The sequence below is a fragment of the Pelophylax lessonae genome, assembly GCF_965119305.1.
Source record: "Pelophylax lessonae genome assembly, chromosome: 5".
Lineage (NCBI taxonomy): Eukaryota > Metazoa > Chordata > Amphibia > Anura > Ranidae > Pelophylax > Pelophylax lessonae.
In genome coordinates, this window is record NC_138772.1 from 541,216,100 (window position 1) to 541,239,655 (window position 23,556).

General features: G+C 46.1%; 1 protein-coding gene across 7 annotated transcripts in view; it reads right to left on the reverse strand.

Moving 5' to 3' along the window:
* Positions 1-23,556, reverse strand: part of PTK2 (protein tyrosine kinase 2) — a gene marked incomplete at its 3' end in the record, with an annotated part of 628,214 nt that overhangs the window by 27,590 nt on the left and 577,068 nt on the right. For all 7 annotated transcript variants that reach the window (XM_082257401.1, XM_082257399.1, XM_082257400.1 and 4 more), the window contains one exon: positions 511-550. In XM_082257401.1, coding sequence (XP_082113527.1) covers positions 511-550 — 40 coding nt within the window. The remainder of the gene's footprint in view (positions 1-510; positions 551-23,556) is intronic.

Sequence of the window (23,556 nt, forward strand, 5' to 3'; positions counted from 1 at the left end):
TGTCCCCGGGCCAAAAAAGTGAAGGGAAACCTCACCAAACAGACACAGTTGGGAGAAAAAAAAAAGATTTTAAACTTTTTCCACTCTACCCAAAATGAAAGAAACTGGCTAGAGTTGTGGTTTACTGAGGTTAAAAAGTTAAAACAACTTGACAGCTATTACATAAACTGATATAATATGAATAAATATAAAATTAGACTCCAAGCACAGCTACATTTTATGGAACATTAAAAAAGAAAAGAAAAGAAAAGGAAAAAAAAAAAAAAGAAAAAACACCAACATCCCCCCCCCCCCCCCAAAAAAAAAAAAATAATCTTCTGTAAAGAGGGCCAGTTGCTTTGGTAATATAGAAGGAAGCAGCCCTTCAAAAAAGAACTGTAAAAATAAAAAATAACTGCCACAAAGGCGATTGATGAAGATTATCTCAAATGTGACAGGTTCCCTTTAAAGAAACACACATTAAATGGTACTGGCAACACTCAGCGGCATAGCATGACCGGTTCTGCTCACCTTGTTTCCCAACAGGCTGATAAATGTGCTGGTTCCCGGCCTGCAAAGACAAAAAGGAGACAGAGAGTTTCCATCAGGATTCTGGAGCAGACAGCAACGTGCGTACACAAACTCTGCTTTATGTCGCAACAGCAAATCGCACGCCAAAACCCCGGTGAGATTTTAAAGGCACACATTGTGAGTTATGATGTTTACCCATTTCCTTTTTTTTTTTATACATTTTTACAAACTTGCAGTTAAAGAATATAATAAAATGTTCTGGAACAAAAAACAAAATATATATCAGAAAGTATAAATCTCACCTCTGGCTTTCCCTTCATTCTTGTACAGGCTCCTCTCCTGTACAGAAATTGCTTTCACTGCACACTTGCTGGGGGAATTCAATAAAGCTATTGCAACATTTTCCGGCCGTAGTTTCCTAAGTTTCCTACCTGTATTTAATTCAGGCAAGCATTTGCACCAGTGTTGGTAACATTATTAACACGGGCGATAAATTCTGGTGGTTTGTAACTACCGCCACTTAACCACTTAAGCCCTGGAAGATTTTACCCCCTTCCTGACCAGGGCCTATTTTGTGATTCGGCACTGCGTGACTTTAACGGACAATTGCGCGGTCGTGCGACGCTGTACCCAAATGAAATTGATGTCTTTTTTTCCCCCACAAACAGAGCTTTCTTTTGGGGGTATTTGATCACCTGTGCGATTTTTTGATCATGCGCTATAAACAAAAAAAGAGCGTCAATTTTGCAAAAATAACAATATTTTTCACATTTTTTATATGAAATTCCCCCCAAAAAAAATGTAAAAATCAAAATTTTTTAACATTTTCGGCCAATTTGTTTTATGCTACATATGTTTGGTAAAAAAATCGCAAAAAGCGTATTTTGATTGGTTTGCGCAAAGGTTATCGCGTTTACTAACAAAGGGAAAGATTTTTGTCATTTTTGTTGTTTTTTTTAACACGTAATGGCGGCGATCTGCGATTTTTTTTTGCGGTATTGCGGCGGACAGATCAGACCTTTGACTGACACTTTTGGGGTTACCAGTGACATTTCTACAGTAATCAGTGCTATACATATGCACTGTTACTGTAAAATTACACTGGCAGTGAAGGGGTTAACTTTTATTTGAGAGGGAGGGGTTATGTGTGTCCCTAGGGGCGTGATTCTAACTGTGATTGGCTGTGGCTTGAGGTGTAGGAACAGTGATCAACGGTCCTAAATAGTAGAACCGTATGATCACTATTCCTACACAGGGTGAATGACAAGCGGCTTGTTTACATCAGCCGCCTGCCTTTCTCCCTCTGCACCGACGATCGCCGAGTGACCGGCGGACATGGGGTCCGCCGGTCACACGTGGGGGGGGGGTCCGGGAGCGCGCCCTCTGGCGGCGCGCGCTCGCTCCCTAGACCCTCACAGGCTAGCGACGTAGTACTACGTCGCTCTGCCTGTGAGGGGCTGACTGCCGACGTAAATAGTCGTGTGGCAGTCGGCAAGTGGTTAAAGAATCACAGATTCATAAAGAACTACCACCAAATTTCAGATTAGAAAATTGGGGGTCATTCGGACCAACTCTGTAGGTTACAGGGTGGGCTATGTCTGTGCTCAGAAGTGGTTATGAATAGCACAGTCCTATTTAGCTATTGGACAAGAAATTCCCCCACCTAAGGCCAAATGTAAACAAACTGGCCAGAGATAGTGGTGATGTCATTACCCAAATATGGAAATGCCCATATTAGGGAAATGACTTGTCACTTGGTGGGCGGAGCCTGATGGGGAACGGAGAGGCTAGATCACCATTAAAGCGGAACGGAAGTTCCACTGTAAGAAACAGAGTAGGCAGGCTTTTATTGCAGAATATACATGCACTGTCTCTTCTGCAATAAAATGCCCTACCTTGTCTGCTGGCTGTCTTCTCAGGAGCTGTAAATTGAGCTGCACATGCGCAGCGCAGCTTACAGCACCGGGACAATCCCGGAGTGTCGGGATGATTGACTTCTGTGCATGCGAAGGAGTGAGGTCATCCCCTGCTGGCCACTGAAGACCGGAACTTCTGTTGGCGCAAGAGCGAATCGGTTGTAAACCCTTACATATACCCAAGTGAAGTTACTGGCCTCAGATGATACATACAGATGAAACAAATCCTCCTACATAAGTTGTTCATGTTTATTTGCAGTCTTCTCTCCTCTACTATGATTTAAAGTTCAGAATTTAAAAAGCTTGTCTGAGCTTTCAGCAACTGGGGTGGAGAGCTGAAATCACACTCTGCAGAGCACAGTGAGGAGAGCTCTGAGAGCTGATTGGAGGGAACAGACAGACACACCGCCCTTCACACAGCACGTAGGAACAGAGCTGAGGCTGTCAATCACAGGCAGTGTGCTTGAGAGCCCTACCGTCACCTTTTTAAAATCTTGGTGTCAGGAAAACTTGTCAGAAGTGATTTGTGCCGATAGCAGAGGAACGAGGCAGCAGACAGAAATTACATGTAACCTCCTTGCACACGGGCTTTCCGCCCGACAGACTCAGTTTTGCTCAGCGGGGATCGATCCACTGATCCCTGCTGAGCAGGCGGGTGACAGGTCCATCTCCGCTTACTTTGCAGAGACAGATCTGTCAGATCCCTGCTCTCCTCTATGGGAGATCGGATGAAAACGGACGGCCTGTCCATTTTCATCCGATCCTCCAGACGGATGGAAAATAGGGTTCGGACAACAGCAGAGATGTCACCGCTGCTCCATAGGGGTGCATGGAGCATCCGATCAGGTCTGCCTGAAAAACTGACAGGCGGACCTGATCGGAAAGCCCATGTGAAAAGGGCCATAGGGGTTGATTTTCTAAAACTAGAGCACTCAGAATCTGGTGCAGCTGTGCATGGCAGCCAATGAGCTTCTAACTTCACCTTGTTCAATTAAGCTTTGACAAAAAAAAAAAAAAACCTGGAAGCCGATTGGTTTCTATGCAGAGTTGTACCAGATTTTACACTCTCCAGTTTTAGTAAATCACCAGCTTAGTGATCTGGATTGAGACAAGTACACACTATATAGGGATATGATTTGTTCATATTTCATGTCTTAAGCTTACTACCACTTTAAGACGTTGGTCCCACTTTAGGTCTGCTTTACATTTCATTAGCACACAGGAATCAATGGATTCGAAAGCTGCTATTGGACTAATAAAACAAAAAAGTGTGTCTGGACAGCCGCACTCCAATGCAAATATTTATTGAAAAGAGTATAAAATACCACAGCATACAGAGGTACGGATCAAAGACAGCTGACGCGTTTCACATTACTAACAGGGCATAATCATAGCTAACTTGCTATTGGACTAAATGGAGGCTTTGTATCCACCAACTGCTGTGTGCTGTAAATTAACAAGGCAGACCACATAGTTCTCAACTCATGCCTAGTACAAAACTCCCCGGCCATGTGCTTATCAGTGTTATGGATGCAATGGTCGGGGATTGAGGGGCCACAGTGAGGAAGAAGTGTGCATTATGGATACTTTGACCTCCAGATTCATATACCTTGAATGAATGGGGCTCAAACACCAGCATTTTTGGTGCTGTACCCTGACCGAATTATGAAGGGTGTTTAAGATAACAAATTCTCCTGTGTGAGCTTATTCACATCTAAGGGTCAGTTCACACTGGGGCGACCTGTCAGGCGACTTAGTCCTCAGACAAGTCACGCCCCATTCAGTGCAATGGAACCGTTCTAGTCGGAGCGACTCAAGTTTGTACGACTTAGACAATTGAGTACTGTCCGTGATACTTTTTTTTATTTGCATACAATTTTTCAGGACAAGCTTTCGGGGTATGTCCCCTTCTTCAAGGTCCAAGCAGTACTGATTCACAAAATGTTAAAAAAAACTAAATCTCTAAGCCAAAGGAAAAAAAAAAAAGAGAAAACCAAACAAACAAACAAACAATTTTAACTGGCAATGACTTAGAAAAAGGCTTCTGCACTACTTGGGGGCGACTTGCATTAACTTCTGTTACCCACTTGCCGACCGCCGCAAGTACATATACTGCGGCGGTCAGCCCCTCACAGGCAAAGTGACGTACCGGTACGTCACTAGCCTGTGAGGCTCTGGGGAGCGAGTACTCCCGCGCGGTCACGGACCCCCCCGCGCGTGTGAGCGGCGGACCCGATGTCCGCCGGTCACTCACGATCGTCCGTGACAGCGGGAGAAAGGCAGGTGGCTAGTGTAAACAAGCCGCCTCCCATTCTCCCCTGTGTAGGAACAGTGATCATACGGTTCTACTATGTAGGACCGTTGATCATTGTTCCTACACCTCAAGCCACAGCCAATCACAGTTAGAATCACGCCCCTAGGGACACACATAACCCCTCCCTCTCAAATAAAGTTAACCCCTTCACTACCAGTGTCATTTTACAGTAACAGTGCATATGTATAGCACTGATTACTGCAGTAATGTCACTGGTAACCCCAAAAGTGTCAAAAATGTCAGTCAAGGGTCCGATCTGTCCGCCCCAATGTCGCAGTCCCGCAAAAAAAAAAAAAAAAAAAAATGACAAAAATCTTTCCCTTTGTTAGTAAACGCGATAACTTTTGCTCAAACTAATCAAAATACGCTTTTTGCGATTTTTTTTACCAAACATATGTAGCATAAAACAAATTGGCCGAAAATGTTAAAAAATTTTGATTTTTACATTTTTTTGGGGGGAATTTCATATAAAAAAAATTGTTATTTTTGCAAAATTGACGCTCTTTTTTTGTGTATAGCGCATGATCAAAAAAAAAAAATCGCACAGGTGATCAAATACCACCAAAAGAAAGCTCTGTTTGTGGGAAAAAAAGGACGTGAAATTCGTTTAGGTACAGCATCGCACGACCGCACAATTGTCCGTTAAAGTCACGCAGTGCCGAATCGCAAAATACCCCCTGGTCAGGAAGGGGGTAAAATCTTCCGGGGCTTAAATGGTTAAAGAAGTCGCTTGCAAGCCACGATGAAGTCTGCACACGCTGTGCGGCGTGGCTTCAAAGTTGGGCGACTTTGAAGCCACCCTAGTGTGAACTGAGACTTAATGTGCATCTGCTGGTGGGAATGAGCCCATGGACTAGACATGAATCATTCTCACTTCCACCAACTCTCTAAACCAAGGGTCTTCAACTATGGCCCTCCAGCTGTTCAGGAACTACAACTCCCATCATGCCTAGTCATGTCTGTGACTGTCAGAGTTTTACAATGCCTCATGGGATGTATAGTTCTGCAACAGCTGGAGGTCCGTAGTTTGAGGATCCCTCCTCTAAACAATCTACTCTGCAATTTAGGCCAATTTAAAATTTCGGCTGGTGTGAAGGGAGTTTTGGGCATTTGATATAAAGGATTGCAAAGCATAGCACAGCTATCCTGGATTCATACAAAAAAGGATTTCCAAGTCACCAGGTCAGAGCGGCAAACACAGCTGCAATGATTTGTCATACTAGAATGATTGCCAATTAGTGCAGTGTAAGGTGTGCCTTTCTGCACTCTGATGTGTGAGCGTTCCAAGTGTCACAACGCCACTGATGTTTAACAGATGCCAAATGGTGCCTATACTGTGCGCATTGGCCCCCTTATGTGAAATGGCTTAAACCATAATCATAACAAACATGGATATACAGCAGAAACAGAAATAGACAGAGGTTGCAAGTGAAAGATCAGCAGCCTTTCCTAGGGAAATGCCAAGGGATAGACAGAGCAATTAGCCTTGCTTTCATTTAGGTCTGTGGCGTGTGATGAAAAGAGAAGAACGGCAACACTTTTTTTTCACCCCACCGCAACTCCGCTGGGGTAAATAGAGCCCAAATGAATTGTCCTTTTTTTTTTTTTAATATGTATTGAAATGTAACAAAGTTGCAGTGTGATTTGTTGGTTTCAGCACATCAGCACCGTTTACGACAGGGCACACACCAGCGACTGCTTTCTAAACGCAACTGCTAGTGAGAACGAGCCCCTAAAGCGCAAACCTAACAAACGCCCCCTTTTTTACTAATTTTTGCCAAATACTTACAACTGAAAGAGCTTTGTTATATCTATAGCAGTGGTCCTCAACTCCGGTCCTCAGGGCCCACTAACAGGCCAGATTTTAAGTATTACCTTGGGGAGATGCAGACTAGAGTACTGCAATCACTGAGCAGCAAATGATATCACCTGGGATGTATTTCAGTTATCTTGCAAACCTGGCCTGTTAGTGGGCCCTGTAGGCCAGGGTTGAGGACCACTGATCTATAGGACAAGAGCAATAAAATATGCACATTGATCCTGCCAGAAATCCGGTAAAGTGTGGGCTTTGCCAGTGCTGCCCTGAAATCCCAGAGAGTCCCATTAGCCCTATCCTGCTCTCCTCTGTGAGCTACAGAACACCTTCTCCCTACGTTATGGAGAAGATAGGGGTGTTCTGTAGTCTACATCAGGAGAGAACAGACTAATTACTACCCTACTCCTCCCTCCACAGATAATGTACAGTGAGTAATGCCTGATACACACGATGAGATTATCGGACGAATGATTGTCCATTTTTTTGGCATGCTAATCTCATATTGAAAACAAAAATGAAAATTCTCGTACGACAGAATAAAAATTCAGAAGTGATATCATGTATTGTTGTGTTTGGCGCTGCCAATGAATGTATAGAAAGAATTGTATGATATATTATTGATTTGTTTCGCAAGAAGGGAAAGTATGGTGCAGTGGTGTAATCAGAAAATATTCACAGATGAATAATACACATAAAACCAGCAATAAATATATACAATCTAAAAATCTAAAACTGTTTGATTAAAATTGGGTGCTTCTCGTGTGAGAGTGAGAAAGTGACGTGGTGATAAATAATTAAGATAAATAAGATAAAATATTGGTGGTAATCACCACCCAAAAAGGGTATATCTAGTGAAGAGAAAACTGTGCCCACAATGGTTGATATATACAAATATTGCAGAGTGAACCAAATATATTAGTGCAGTATATCGTGATTGGTGAAACCAATTATATCCGAATTAAAAAATAAATAAATAAATTTAGATGAAAAACACAAAAGTGTTTAAACAAGGCAGTGTGAATAAAGTAGTTTGTGCCCAAAAAAGTGCCCTGAAGAAAAGGGGCTGAGCCTTGAAAATTTCAAAGGGAAATAGTGAAGGTACACAAGGAGAATATAATGTACCTAAAATACAAAACATATGGTATGCCTCAAAAAATGAAAATCCAAATAGGAGAAGTATATAAAAGTCCTTGAAACAAAATGTCATAAAAAAGTCCAAAATTATAAAATTAAGGTGCCAAGAAATTTTGGTGCCACAGGGTGAGTAGTGGTGGTGTAAAGTTGTTCGGTGCTCCCCTGTCCCGTGGGTACAGTGCTCCCCTTTCTAGTAAATACCGAGCTTACCAGAAAGAATTCCCCCCACAGGGGTAAAGGCAGGTCGATATTACAGGGATCTCTCCCAAGGAAGGGGGGTCCGGTCACCTGGTCCACTTAGATTGATCCAATCACCCGGGTCCAGATTGTGCATTTTTTTTTTTTACTTAACTCGTAGCGAAGAAAATATACTTACCTTACTTCCTTCTTCCTCGGCCGCGGCCCGTCGTCACTTCCTGGCTCTGCAATGATTCCTGGGAGCTGAACGTCATAGCTCCCAGCAATCATTGCGCCTGCGCCGGCCCCGACGTCAATTCCGGGGCGCCCGCGTCATCCCCTTCTAAACAGCTTCTGGGCATGCCCAGAAGCTGTGGAGGGATGACGCGCGCACACCGGAAGTGACGGCGGGGCCGGCGCAGGGCATCAAGGGACCGAAGAAGGCGGAAGAGGACGCCGAAGAGGATCTCGCTGGCTTCAAGCTGCCCACATCTGAGATGGCAGCGCTGGACAAGACGTTTTCAAGGTAAGTATTTGTCCTAACAGGTAAGTGCAACCCGGGACAGATCAGAGGCTAGCCATTGTGGAATGCACTAGCCCTGACTGTCCCGGGGCTATTTAAAAAAAAAAAAATCCAGGGTGGAACTCCGCTTTAATGCCCCACTGGAAGCCCTCCTCCCCCAGCCAGCCCCAACCAAGCTGTCCCAGCTCCCCCCAACTGCCCCCTGCTGGCCAGGTTGGGAACCGGGATTCAGCGGGTGAGTAGAGAGTACCGGGAGCGGAGCTTCAGCCTGGAATGAGCTCAGGTCAGGAGGAGAGAGACTGGGAGCGGGGCCGAGTCGCTGCACCATGGGTCTCTGGTTTGCACTTGTGCCCTGGGCTCAAAGTTGCCATTCTGCCACTGCTGGTTCTGCTGCCTGGCAGAGGAATATGAACTGCAAAAGTGGCCAGACAGCATTAGAAATTCTTTGTCAGATAGAACATATGTGTATTTAGCGGTTTGCTTTCAGCTCAGCTGTAAATGAGTCCCCCCCCCCCCAATCATTATTAGGTATCAGGCATTTCCAATATTTTTGCCCTTCCTTAGAAACAAGTTAAACTTTAAAACAGAGCCAAATGCGGCCCCAAAAGTGTTCTATCCGCCAGTGTAGTGACCCCCTCCAGCTGCCTCCATTCTATCCTGTGTTTATATTTGAGAGCGGCTGTTATTCACCCTCAACGCTGAGAAGTATAAAGTGCGATCCAGTAAAAAATAAAAGAAAAATTTGCTTTGGCTGCGGCAGTGACAAGATCTGTGCGGCTGGAGTATTTTATGCTGGGACAAGGAGGGGGGGGGGGGGCATGCTGGAATTTTGCTGTCATCTTATCTAAACCTCAGACTCATCCAAGTTCCCTTTCATGGACTTCCAACCACAGGCATTTACAGAGAGGTCTCCCTCATCCTCGCTCCGTCTCGGGAATCGGGAGGTCGAGGATTTCACGGGACAAGAATGGAATCTGGAGAGCAGGGAAATATTTGTCTGTCGCTATGCTGCGAAGACAACAATCTTAAGTGACTTGCTCCATTTACCATCTCAGGGAAAGGCTCTCCGACTAAAGAGGCCTAAAACTGAGCACAACCGTCAGCTAACCGCGCAGAGGAGAGTATACAGTACTCTAAGGTTATCAACTCCTGTCCTCTTCTCAAATAGAACATTCTACCACTGTAGAAAGTTAAGAAAATGAAACCCGTGCCTAAGAAAATCATAGGCTGTTGCTGCCTGACCTTAGGACAATGCTGACTGCCTGGTTGCTTTGGCTTCAATACTTGTTGAACCAAAGAAGCAGATCATGTGCTTTGACTTCACTGGCTAAAACAGCCAGGCAAGGATCATTTTCAGGAGGAAGTCAGCAATGCCTGCTCGTTCCTCTCTGTACAAGCAGTAGAGAAGTTGGATTGTAACATACTGCAGTAGCAAAGCACAGCGCACCGCAGGTCCGACGGCAAGGCGTGTCTGCGTGCCATTAAGGTAGAGTAAAGGCAATATTTGCCAAAGCCTGGAAAGGAAGGGACCAACAGGCCAGGACAAATGAGGAAAGGAGGAAAAAATGGGGGGGGGGGGGGGGAGGAGGGGGGAAAATGGGGGGAAAGGGGGCAAGGGGATTTTCATGGTACAGTAAAAGTGGGAATATACTCTTTATATAAAATATTTTCCTTTATTATATCACAAACATGGTACACGGTTAAAAACCATGTATACGGATTATAATCACAGCTACATTACCATTATAATGGACAGAAAATCATTTCACATAGAACAAAGAGCAGATGACTGCAACATGGTCCTGCCCGACATGTTTCACGGTTATATACCGCTTCTTCAGGAGCATAGATCTTAGAAAGGACCAAATCATCCTACAAGCACAAAAAATCATTATACAAAATGTAATAGCATTAATTCTTTATATGGATTATTAAATCCATATAAACCATTTAATAATCTATATATATATATATATATATATATATATATATATATAGAATTAATGCTAAGGATATATATATATATATATATATATATATATATATATATATATATATATATATATAGATTATTAAATGGTTTATAGGGATTTAATAATCCATATATAGAATTAATGCTATTACATTTTGTATAGTGATTTTTTTGTGCTTGTAGCATGATTTGGTCCTCTCTAAGATCTATGCTTCTGAAGAAGCGGAATATAACCGCAAAACATGTCGGGCAGGACCATTTTGCAATTATCTGCTCTTTGTCCTATGTGAAATGATTTTCTGATCACAGATAAAGCTTTTCTTTTGGTGGTATTTGATCACTGCAAGGTTTTTTTCTTTTTTGCTACACAAATAAAAAAAGGCCGAAAAGTTTTTTTGTTTAGGTTATAAAATTTTGTAAATAGATACGTTTTTTCCTGCACTGAAGAGCACTACTGATGAGGCCGCACTGATAGGCACTGATGAGGAGGCACTAATATGCAGCACTGATGGGCAATATTGGGGAAAGGTGGACGGCACTGATAGATGGCAATGATGGGCACTGCTGGGCGGCACTGATAGATAGCAATCATGGGCAGCTCTGATAAGGAGGTCACTGAAAGGGTACCTGAGCCCTGATTGGCATCCCTGGTGGCCATGGGTGGGAATTCCTGGTGGTCATCTCTGGTGGCTCTAGTGGCACCCCCCAAGGGTCTGCACTGGTAATCAATACTCTGATTACCAGCACAGATTCCCCCCAGTCAGGAGAGCCGCTGATCGGCTCTTCTCTACTCGTGCCTGTCAGGCACGAACGGAGGAAAGCCGATCAACGGCACTTCCTATTTACTATGTGACCAGCTGTGATTGGACACAGCTGGTCACATGGTAAAGAACCTACGTCATTAGGCTCTTTACCAATCGGCGATGCGATGAGTCAGAGTGACACACCGCACCACCGATCGTGGCTCTGTGCGCCTCCCGGGGGCGCATAGATCGGTCTATCCTGCTGGATGTCATATGAAGGCCAGTCAGGATAGAGCAACCACTTCCTGGCCGTCATGTTGCTATATGGCGGGTGGGAAGTGGTTAAAGTGTATGTGAAGCCAATTTCTTTTTATATGTTTAGATGGGGTGCTGGAAGAGATAAACCCATTTCACTGTTGTCTGTTTCCCCACTTGGGAAACTCAGCCCCACTATTGGTCCTGGTGGTCACCAGTAAAGTGAAGGAAAAAAACTCAATTTTGTTAAAGAAACAGGGGAGAACAGTAAGAGTAAATCTTAGAGTCTGAACACGTCCAGAGACAAATGACTAACGAGCATTTGTTTATTATTACAGGTATTTTATTTAGCGCCAGCAATTTACACAGCCCTTGTCATATACAGTAACACCTTGCATTGCGAGCGCAATTCGTTCCGGAAACAGGCTTGTAATCCAAAGCACTCGTTTAACCTTAAGCTGTGTAGGGGGTTTTTTCACTGTCGGGGCGGTAAGAATGTGAAACTCTCTTCCACAATTGGTGGTATCAGCGGGAGTATTGATACTTTTAAAAGACTCTTGGATGTGCATCTCAAAGAACCCAATATACAGGGATATGGTGATGTGAATGTACAATGTATATGTAAAGCGCTGCGTAAATTGACAGCGCTTTATAAGTACCTGAAATAAATAAATATGGGAAATGATTATTGTCATTGACACACACACACCTACACAGGTTGAACTGGATGGACTATTGTCTTTATTCAACCTTAACTACTATGTTACCAGTAAATCTGTGTGTCTGTCCTGTCTATATACTGACCAGGCAATAAGCCAGCATTGCGTTTCTCAAAGCGAATTTCCCCATAAGAAATAATGGAAACTCAGATGATTCCTTCCACAATCATTTATTCATAAATCCTTCAGTTTATAGTCCATATAAAAAGATTATAGCAATGTGATAGGTTGTGTAACCATAAAAGGTCCATCCACAAATGGCCGCCTCCACAAGAGGATTAGAAGCAAAATCCAGCAGGAGCTACAGAGTATAAAAGAGAAGAGAGGCGCCTCTAAGTGTAGCAATATGTTTACATTTAACCACTTGCTGACCAGCTGCCATAGTTTTACTGCAGCAAGTCGGCTCTGTTACGCGAAACAGCGTACCTGTTCATCGATTCGTGAAGCAGATAGTGGGGGGCACGTGAGCGCCGCCGGAGGCGTGCACACGTGCTGATTGGCCAGAGGGGGAGCCAATCAGCGGGTCCGCTGGGCACTTGTGATTTTGCCCCATGGAGACAGAATGGCGGTCTGCCGCTGTAAACATTTTTTTTACCAAAAATATGTGGCAGAATACATACTGGCCTAAATTGATGAAAAAATGTTGATTTTTTTAAATTTTTGTTTTATTGGGAATGTTTTATAGCAGAATGTAATTTTTTATTTTTTTTAAATTGTCGCCCTTTTGTTTATAGAGCAAAAAATTAAAAAACGGCAGAGGTGATCAAATACCACCAAAAGAAAGCTCTATTTGTGGGGAAAAAAAGGACATCAATCTTATATGGGTACAGTGTCGCACAACCACGCAATTGTCAGGTTAAGTAACGCAGAGCCGTATTGCAAAAAATAGCCTGTTATTAAGAGGGTAAAACCTTCCGGTCCTTAAGTGGTTAATAAATGTTCAACATTTAGCAACTCGTATGGCTGAGGATTAAAAGAGGCACATCTAAGTATGCAGGCATCCAGGGTAGAGCTGTCCACATAGACTGTCCTCCTTACCGCCAGTTCTCACCACAGTCAGTCTGCAATTGTGACCGGGTAGAGCAATCTGAAAGCGAGGCTTGAGGCGCTCGTGGAGTGCAGCATGGAAGGGATGAAACAAAAATGTACCTCGATAGATGGCCCATACCCCTAATCACATACTTGTATCAAAAAAAGAGAAAGAAAGATGGGCCTTTGAAAAAGGCCAGTGGGAAGGGGAGGATCACAACTCAATGGTTGCATAAAATAAATGTTTATTAAATCAGAAAGGATAAAATCACATAGATATATATAATAAAAAGAACACACAAGAAAAAACGCATGTGTAGAAATATGCTCCCACTTGGGAGTGCCGATACTACTGTATCAATAGATGGTAGTGGTTTCTATAATTGCACGGTCTAGGGGTCCCCAGCAAGCCGACGCGTTTCGCAGCAAGGCTTCCTCAGGGTAAGAGAGAGATATTTCCCACTGCATCAAAGACCAGACCGACCACATGCGCTGAAAGCCAGACACCAGAGGCCAATAGATGGAAGCAGCTCCAGAGTGGAATAGCTACACTGATATGAACCCACTATAACATTCCATTTATTCTTTGGATACCAGTAGCTAGCATACAGCTCAGTATATTCATATTGTGGAGACATCATTCCCACATTCTGTAGCGATGAGAAGTCAGCCTAAAGCCTAGTACACACGCAACGATTATCGGCTGACCGATCGTCCGTCTTTTGTCCAGAGTGGTGTTTTGTTTGTTGGAATGTGCCTAGACTGCACACGAATTTTCTCGACCGACAAAATTCTACTTCAGAAGTGACGTCATGTGTTGGTTTGCTTTCTTTGTGTTATTTCTTCTCTGAGCATGCCCAGACTTGCTCATTTGATTTTTCCCTGTCGAAATCTGTACTGACTGCACGAAAATCGGCCATGTTTTCACGGCGGACAAAAATTTTATAGCCTGCACACCAGATTATTTTCGGCCGAAAAGTCTGAGTCTGTTGTCGGAAGCATCATACCAACAAGCCGAAAATCAGCAGATCGGTCGTCAGACGAAAATTCCCTGCCGATTTTCGACGCGTGTGTCTGAGGCTTTAGCATAGTAGGCTGTCCATATGAGGCAGGCAATCCCAAAACAAATCCAGGGTACTTTATAAGACATGCATCATGGGTAAACCCCACTTAGCCATAGAAGTGGGGCTATTCTTCACTCTACCAGCACTGCATGGGCCTGTCTTCATGGAAGGGATGAGAGGACGGTCTATGTGGACAGCTTTACCCTGGATGCCTGCATACTTAGATGTGTCTGTTTTAATTATCAACCATGTGAGTAGCTAAATGTTGAACCTTTATTAAATGTAACCATATTGCTACACTTAGAGGCGCCTCTCTTCTCTTTTATACTCAGTTGAGACATGACGCTACTTGTATATCAAGACATCGCTTGCTTATCAAGTCAAAATTTATAAAAAAAAAAAAAGACTTTGCTGGTCTTGCGAAACTCTCAAACCAAGTTACTCTCAATCCAAGGTTTTACTGTATATTGCACGTTCACAGTCCCTGCCCTCAAGCAGCTTACAATCTAATGAACTCACATTCATACACCTACAAGAGCCAATTTAAGCCCCGTACACAAGCGTCGATAATTGGCCGTGAATTTTCGGCCAACGTCCGATCAGCCGATATTCGGCTTGTTAGTATGATGCTTCCGACAACCTATAATCGTTGCGTGTGTACGAGGCATTAGACTGGAGCCATTTACCCTCACCCTCACAAAATTTTCCATCATTTCCTGTTGCATCTCACAGACAGGAAGTGAAGGGGAATCTCCAGGGACACAGACAGCGAGGAAAAAAAAAAAAAAAAAAAAAAACAGACGGGGGTTTTAACCGTTCCCCCACTCCATACAAAAAAAAACAAAAAGTTTCAGGTGGATAACACCACCACTCATCTTAAATCTGTTGGGGGGACTCTAGGTCTTCTTTTATGGCTATAACAAAAAACGGAATTTTTGTAAAATCTTACCTGTAAAATTCCTTTCTCTGAGTCCTCCGACAGTCGCCGCCTCTTCATATTCGTCACATATGGGGTATTAGACTTTGCTCCGAAGGAGTAGCTAGGCAACAGAATATGTTAACATTAAAGCTTTTAACATATCCCACCCTCAAGGGGTGGTCCCCTCAGTCAATACCCTCCTACTTCCTGCAACCATATCTCAGTTTTAGTGGAATAGCAGTGGAGTATACAACCAAACCCCAAAAGAGGGGCGGGGGCGGCGACTGTCGGAGGACTCAGAGAAAGGAATTTTACAGGTAAGATTTTACAAAAATTCCGTTTTCTCTTACGTCCTCCGACAGTCGCCGCCTCTTCATATTCGTCACATATGGGGACGTCCCAAAGCAGTGCAAACATGAGGGGTGGGAAACGCATCCACGCCGAAAAGGCAACGCAGTCTCCGCATCAAAGAAAGGAACCTTACCAAAGGAAGGAAACCAGCTGGGCAACAGGAAAAACAAGTGCTCAACAGGAGCAACAACCCAGGAAAAGACAAATAACCAGGGGATAAAAAACTTATCCCAACAGCCAGAGGTCCCCAACAAGGGACCCTAGGGAATTGCCGCACTAAGAACCTTGCGGCCAAAGGAAGCATCCGCCGATGCCTGAACATCTACTTTGTAGAATTTTGTGAAAGTGTGCACGGTCGACCAAGTCGCCGCCTTACACACCTGGGCTACAGAAGCCCCATGACGACAGGCCCAAGACGTACTCAGAGATCTAGTAGAGTGCGCCTTCACAGGCACAGGGGGAACCTTCCCCTGCAAGGCATAGGCCTGTTCAATGGTCTGCCTGATCCATTTGGCGATGGTAGAGGCCGACGCCGCCATGCCCTTCCGAGGACCCTCTGGAAGAACAAACAAGGAGTCCGTCTTTCGAAAAGACTCGATTTAAGGTAAACCCTTATCGCCCGAACAACATCCAGAGAATGCAATCTCACCTCCTTTGGATGTTTAGGCTTCGCGCACAGCGAAGGCAAGACAATATCCTCATTAAGATGGAATTCCGAAACTCGTTTCGGAAGAAAAGAAGGATTAGGTCGCAAGACCACCTTATCCAAATGAACAACCAGATACGGAGACTTGCAGGACAAAGCTGCCAGCTCCGACACTCTGCGAGCCGAAGTGATCGCCACCAAAAAGGCGACCTTTTTGGACAACATAGACAACGAGATCTCCCTGATCTATTTAAAAGGAGCACGTTGCAACACAGACAGAACGAGATTCAAGTACCACGGGGGCAAAGGATCCCTCCTAGGAGGAACCAGATGCCGCACATCCTGAACAAAAGTGCCAACCAAGGAGTTGGAAGCCACGGGACGTTGAAACAGAACGGCCAGCGCAGACACCTGACCCTTTATCGTAGCCAGCGCCAAACGCTGATCGACACCCGTTTGAAGGAAGGACAGCACTCGGGAAACCGAGTACGTGCGGGGTGAAAACCCCCTGGACTCACACCAGGCAAAATAGGCCTTCCAAGTACGGTAATAAACCTTCCCCGAGGAAGACTTCCTCGCGTTGATCAAAGTATGAACGACCTCTGGGGAGAGACCCTTCTCCTTCAGGACCTCGGTCTCAACAGCCAGGCCATCAAAGCCAGAGACTGTAAAGCAGGATGGTATATCGGTCCTTGAGACAGGAGATCGTCTCGAAGAGGCAGACGCCACGGGGCGTCGACCGCCAGATTCACGAGGTCTGCGTACCAGGACCGGCGAGGCCAGTCCGGTGCCACAAGAATCACCGTGCTGCGTTCCGAGTGTAACCTGCGAAGGAACCTGGACAGCAACTGAATCGGTGGAAACGCGTACATCAGTCTGTACTGATGCCACGGGGCCACTAACGCGTCCGACGCGTCTGCCCGAGGGTCACGCGTCCTTGCCACGAACCTTCTCACCTTGTTGTTGAGACGAGACGCGAACAGGTCCACATCTGGAAGACCCCACTTCGCGCACAACATCTGGAAGACAGCCGGGTGGAGAGACCATTCCCCCTGATCCAGGGTCTGGCGACTCAGATAGTCCGCCTGCCAGTTCTCCACCCCCGGAATGTGAACCGCCGTTATCGCCGGGACATGAGTCTCGGCCCAAGACAGAATGTCGGCCACTTCTCGAGCCGCTCGGGCACTCCTGGTGCCCCCTTGGTGGTTGATGTAGGCCACCGCCGTGGCATTGTTCGTCTGCCCCCGAACCGGGCAGCCCTGCAGCCGGTCCGTCCAGCGATGAAGACAGAGATTTATCGCACGCAATTCCAGAATGTTGATCGGAAGGGAAGACTCCCCCTCCGACCAAGTTCCCTGGGCGGACAGAACGCCCAGAACACCACCCCAGCCGACAGGCTGGCATCCGTGGTGATCACCGTCCACGAGATAGGACGAAACGACTTGCCCCCGGACACCATCGGGGACTGGAGCCACCACAGAAGGTCTCTTCTGGTGCGATGACTCAACGAGATTTGAAGATCCAGAGATTGAGGTCGCCCGTCCCACATGGACAGGATCTCCGCTTGGAGACCCCGCGTGTGAAACTGAGCGAAGGGAATCGCCTCGAAGGCCGAGACCATCAATCCCAGACATCTCATGCACGTCCGCAGAGACGAGTGCGGAACGTCCCTGAGGGACCTGTGCACACATGTCTGTATATAAAAAAACATGTCAGATCGCCGCAGCGATCGCTGTATAATGCCCAAACATGCCACAAAACATGCCCCACAGCACACAGCTTCTCACACTGACAAGGCTGACACACACAGTGTCACACAGCTCCCCCCCCCCCCCCTTGCAGCCCACAGCATGCAGCCGAGAGATAGGGAGACAAACAGTGTGAATAGAGGCAGGTTACACAGTCCCAGACTGACACCCCCCCAGACAGACAGGTCCCCACATAAATACACTTACCTCACAGTGGCGTGGGGGACCCGCACAGGCGAACAAGCCGCTGCACATGAGGCAGGGAGAGTCGCATACAAGACGCACAGAATGGGGGTTAAGAAACCGCACAGCGTCCAGTGAGGTAGCCACCTCACCAATCATCCCTGCACCGAACAGGGATGGGTCGTTCACTGTGCCAGGAGCGTTACCTGGCTGAACGCTCGATGGCAGGCTGGGAAGCCACTGACCCACGACCTGCGACCAGGGGGATCAGCCCGAGACCCAGCCCGCATGATCCTCTTCATCAGAAGAACTAACTAATGCTGACAAAAAGAACAGCTAAGTAAAGGTAGAGAGAAAACTCAAACAAAAAATCAAAAAAAGAAGAAAGAGTCTGGGGCACAAAGCCCCAGCACAGAGAGAGCCAGTCACTCCTGACAAGCTAGACATTAAAACTGAGATATGGTTGCAGGAAGTAGGAGGGTATTGACTGAGGGGACCACCCCTTGAGGGTGGGATATGTTAAAAGCTTTAATGTTAACATATTCTGTTGCCTAGCTACTCCTTCGGAGCAAAGTCTAATACCCCCATATGTGACGAATATGAAGAGGCTGCGACTGTCGGAGGACGTAAGAGAAAGGTTTAATTTTTCTTTGAGTTTACTTTGGATTAGGGACAAGGCAGCAGAAGGAGTAAAGCCTCTTACACACGCAACGATTATCGGCCGACCGATCGTCCGACTTTTGTCCAGAGTGGTGTTTTGTTGGTTGGAATGTGCCTAGACTGCACTCGATTTTTCTCGCCCAACAAAAATCTACTTCAGAAGTGATGTCATGTGTTGGTTTACTTTCCGTGTGTTTTTTCTTCTCTGAGCATGCCCAGACTTGCTCATCAGATTTTTGTCTGGCGAAATCTGTACTGACTGACGGAAAATCGGCCGTTGTGGTGACGGCCAACAAAAATTTTATAGTCTGCACACCAGATTTTTTTCGGCCGAAAAGTCGGAGTCGGTTGTCGGAAGCATCATACTAACAAGCCGAAAATCGGCAGATGGGACGTTAGCCGAAAATTCCCGGCCAATAATAGATGCGTGTGTACGGGGTATAAGACTCTGTGTCTGGGGAGTGCAGAACCAGGAAATCTGGCAGGAAGATCTAACAGCTGGAACCCTTGAAGGAGAAGTAAAAATTTTAGCTTCCCTGGAGCTTCTGCCATACTGTGTCAGTATACACGGCATATCTACACATTATGACACACCTACCTTGAAAGGTGCCCCCCACCCACCCCCCTCCATCAATACAACGTCTGAGCTTCCCCTCGTCACTTCCATCCTCTCCCTGTCTTTTTCTGGGTCCGGAGTGCTCAGTCGTCTTGATTGGCCAGGTTAAGATGAAGTAACTTCTAAAGAAAGTTGCTTTATCCCTGCACTTGTACGTGTGTGGCTGTCTGTGTACATAAATGCCTACCTGCTAGAAGATATTTTTTTTTACAACACAAGCTGCCTATACACATTGCAAACAGATAGAGAATTACCAACCAACGGTTAGAGAATTACCAAATCAATCCGTTTTGAAGGCATATCTAAACAATCCCTTTCATTTGTATCCAATGTGGGGGTTTTACTATATATTAAATAAGAGATTGTACAATCAAGGCTGTTACATGAATGGGCAACTTTAGAGTGAGATAAGCCAGCGGGTAATTCATCCCCCCCCCCCTTAATAACTAGATTATTATTTTTGAGTGATCAAGTGTGACCCCAGAAAAGAGCTTCTCCTTGTACTATTAAGGGCTTGTTCACATGTGCTTTGATCTCTGAAAAGAGCAATTGACAGGCGGCGAGGAATCCTGTGCTAGCGCACTGTAACCACGTGCAAGTGACAGGGGGTATAATTCACGCCGCTGCTGGGAAGCAAAGCATCCCGGCCGCTATGTGTGTACATGCCTAGCTGCTGCCTCTTGCAGTTAAAGGGGCAATAAAAATTGGATTTTCGTACTTAATGTAAAATCCATTTCTCTTTCATTCATCGACGGACACAGCGCTCCATGAATCATAACTACTGGGACGTCCAAATGAGGGTTGGGGAAAATAACCCAAGGCTAAACATAAGAGTCCTTAACCAGGACACAGGAGCCTTAACCGGGTCACAGGAGCCCCATCTGAAAAATAAAGGTTTAAAGAAAAAACACCCCTCAAGAGGGAACAGCCCCTCTTAAACAGAAGCCTGCAAAACTTTGCGGCCAAAAGAAGCATCCGCAGATGCGTGATGGAAGGCCCAAAAAGCACTTAGCGCCCGAGTAGAATGCACTAACAGGGAAAGGTGGAACCTGACCTTTAATGGAATAGGCCCGAGTCACCGTCTGTCTGATCTATCTGGAGATGGTACCCGAAGAAGCGGGCCAGCTCTTTTCTTGGTCTGTCGGTAACCACAAAAAAGCGAGAGTCTGACCTCCGAAAAAACTTAGTAGCTGCCAGATACACCCGAATCATATCCAAGGTATGCAAGGCAAATTCCTTGGGATGAGCCGGCTTGGGACACAAGGAAGGCAACACAAAGCCCTCATTCAAATGGAAGTCAGAGACAACTTTGGGCTGGAATGATGGACAGGGACGAAAAACCACTTTAACCCTATGGACCACTAAATAGAGACTGCGACAGGATAATGCCGCCAATTGGCGACCCTGCGGGCTGAGGTAATAGCCACCAAGAATGTCACCTTCTGGGATAACGTAGACAAGGGAATCTCCCGAATATTCTCAAATGGAGGCTTCTGGAGAACTGAAAGTACTACATTTAAATCCCATGGCGGCAAAAGGTGGAGCCACATGTTGAACCCCCTGAATGAAGGTACGAACTAAAGAGTGCGTGGCTAGGGGTCGCTGAAAGAAGATTGCCAATGCAGACACCTTGCCCTTGATGGTACTCAAGGCCAACTTCTGAACAACTCCCCATTGAAGAAAGGTTAAGATCTGAGCCACAGAAAAGAATTGAGGATGAGCGCCAATCGACTCACACCAAGAAATGTACGCTTTCCACGTACGATGGTATATCTTGCTGGAAGAGGACTTCCTCGCCTTCATTATTAGTAGGGGTCACTGATCCAGACAGACCTCTATCCCTCAGTACCTGGCTTTCAATAGCTAAGCCATTAAAACCAGCGAATATAAAGCAGGATGGTAGATCGGCCCTTGGGACAACTGGTCTTCTCTGAGAGGAAGCCCCAAAGGGATGTTTACAGCCACCAGGATGATTGGAAGATCCGCACTCTTGATTCCTCGCAGGAACTGCGGAAGAAGCCTTAGCAGAGGATGATACTGGCCTTACAGTGGCCCTTGGACACCCGCGGCGTCTGTCAGAGGACCCCGTGACCTCATCACGAACGTCGGTATCCTCCTGCAGAGCCGAACTTGCTAAAGGAGCTGCATGTAAGACTGTGCAAACAAAACTGTCTTGAAGGTGGATACCTCCAGACTCAGAACCTGTATGAAAAATGAGAGAGAGAACTATCTGTGACAGCAGCCAGTGAATCACGGGCTGTGGTCCCTGAAGTCTGTGCAGAGGAAGGACCACCCTGGTCAGAAATAGAATCAGACCTAGGTAAATCAATTCCCTGGACAGGGATAGGGGGGACCTTAGGTAGTTCAGACATCACCTGAACCTTTGCAGGAATTAAATTCGCAACAAGGAGACTCAGGACATAAAAAACTTGAAAAGGACAAGCTTTGTCCCCCTTTCTGGGTACCCCCAAAAGAAACATCTAGCGGATCTACTTGACGCTCACCAAAGTAGTCCACAGGGCCGAAAACCAGCGATGATGTTCCCCCCAAACCCCAATAATGGGTGAGGGCAGATCTTCATGCTGAAGGAATCCTGTCTGCTGGTCCAGGGAAGCTAGCTCTAGGCTTATCAGACCAAGGTTACTTGGAACCTCCCGGGGAAGATTTAAGATCTATTTTCCTTATTCTCCGTCCCAGAAGCACAAAATAAATTTCTATGGGCTGAGAATGAGGGCCCCCTGCCTGCGGCGAGGCTCCTTCCCTTTCCTTGACTGCTGCAGGAAAGTACTCCCCCCGTGATACCCTTAATGTCATCCAGGGTAGCCCCAAACAAGTGATCACCTTGAAAGGGCAGATCAATGAGAGCTTTCTTAGAGGCTTGGTCTGCTTACCAATTCTTAAGCCACAGCACGTGCCTAATCCCCACCGCTGAAACAGAAAGTTTGGACAGCACAGGAGCTGTATCCAAAGCTGCATCACAAACAAACTGCAGCCCATGGAGAAACTGGTCCACTAAATCAACATAAGCAATGGGGACCTGCTCACCCCTCAGGCCCTGGTGCAAAAGTTTGGCCCATTCAGTTAGGGTCTGATACAAAGGCCGGCCGCAATGCCGAACCAGCCATAGTAAACATTCTGCGTGCCAAAGCCTCCACTTTCTTGTCAGCTGGGTCCTTAAAGGATGAGGATTCCTCTACTGGGATCGTGGTTGCTTTATTCATCCTGGAAACAGGAGGGTCCACTACTGGTGGACTGGTCTACTTTTTAAAAGTGACTCCTCAAAAGTGTAACGTACAGCAAAATGTTTGGGGACCACAAAGAGTAATTTTGCTTGTTCCCATTCCATAAAGGAAAACCTGTCAAAATAAGGCACATAAGGAAACACCTTTGGAGTAAGATGCGATTTGTGCATACCAAACGACACAGCCATGTCCGTGGCTACATCAGCCGCATCCTCTATTTTTAAAGTCCCACACACTGCAGTGATAAGTGTGTCTACCAGCAGTTTTTCATTCGCTACTGCGACCATGGAGGAATCATCCTCACTATCGGATGGATCAGGGGGTGTGATATTAAGCCCCCCTGGACGGGCCGCGTCCACGGCGGCATCAGGCTCAGAATTTAGATGAAACAGCCTGAGCAGGGGAAGGCAGGGGACGCTTCCTCATGGGCCTTTGCCCACACGCCACTTCCACCCGGGACACTAAGAACTGCAGGATCACCGTCAGTGCAACCATGGGAAGCTGGGGTTCCGAGGGACCTGCCCCTTCCATGAGGGGGTCAGTGGGTGAGATGTGGCCCTGAGGCTCCATAAAGAAAGGAAGACCTGGCAGCACAAAAACAATATTTTAGCACCACTAAAGGATCCCCTCAAAGCTCAGGGTACCTATCAGCAGAGAAGAGAGATAACAGTGACCCCCAAGGACTCAGCATCATCATGGACACTATCCTTGTTCATATGTCCCAGGCACAGGAAGAGGAAACTAAGAAGGAAGAGAAAAAAGGAGGAGCTTTGGCATCCCCATGAGGCTTCAGTTGTCTCCAGCATCTCCGAAACTAAAGGAAAATGGCCCCCGTGACATCATCCGGCTACACAAACATGGCCGCCAACCGGAAACCAGCCAGACTAAGGGAAAATGGCCACCATAAGCTACAAACACTGAAGCATGCTGCACCGGTCTCTGCACTGGGACCCCCCTGCACTATACCAACACTAAAAATATCAGGGCATGCACCTAGGGATCTCCTACACTGGGACCCC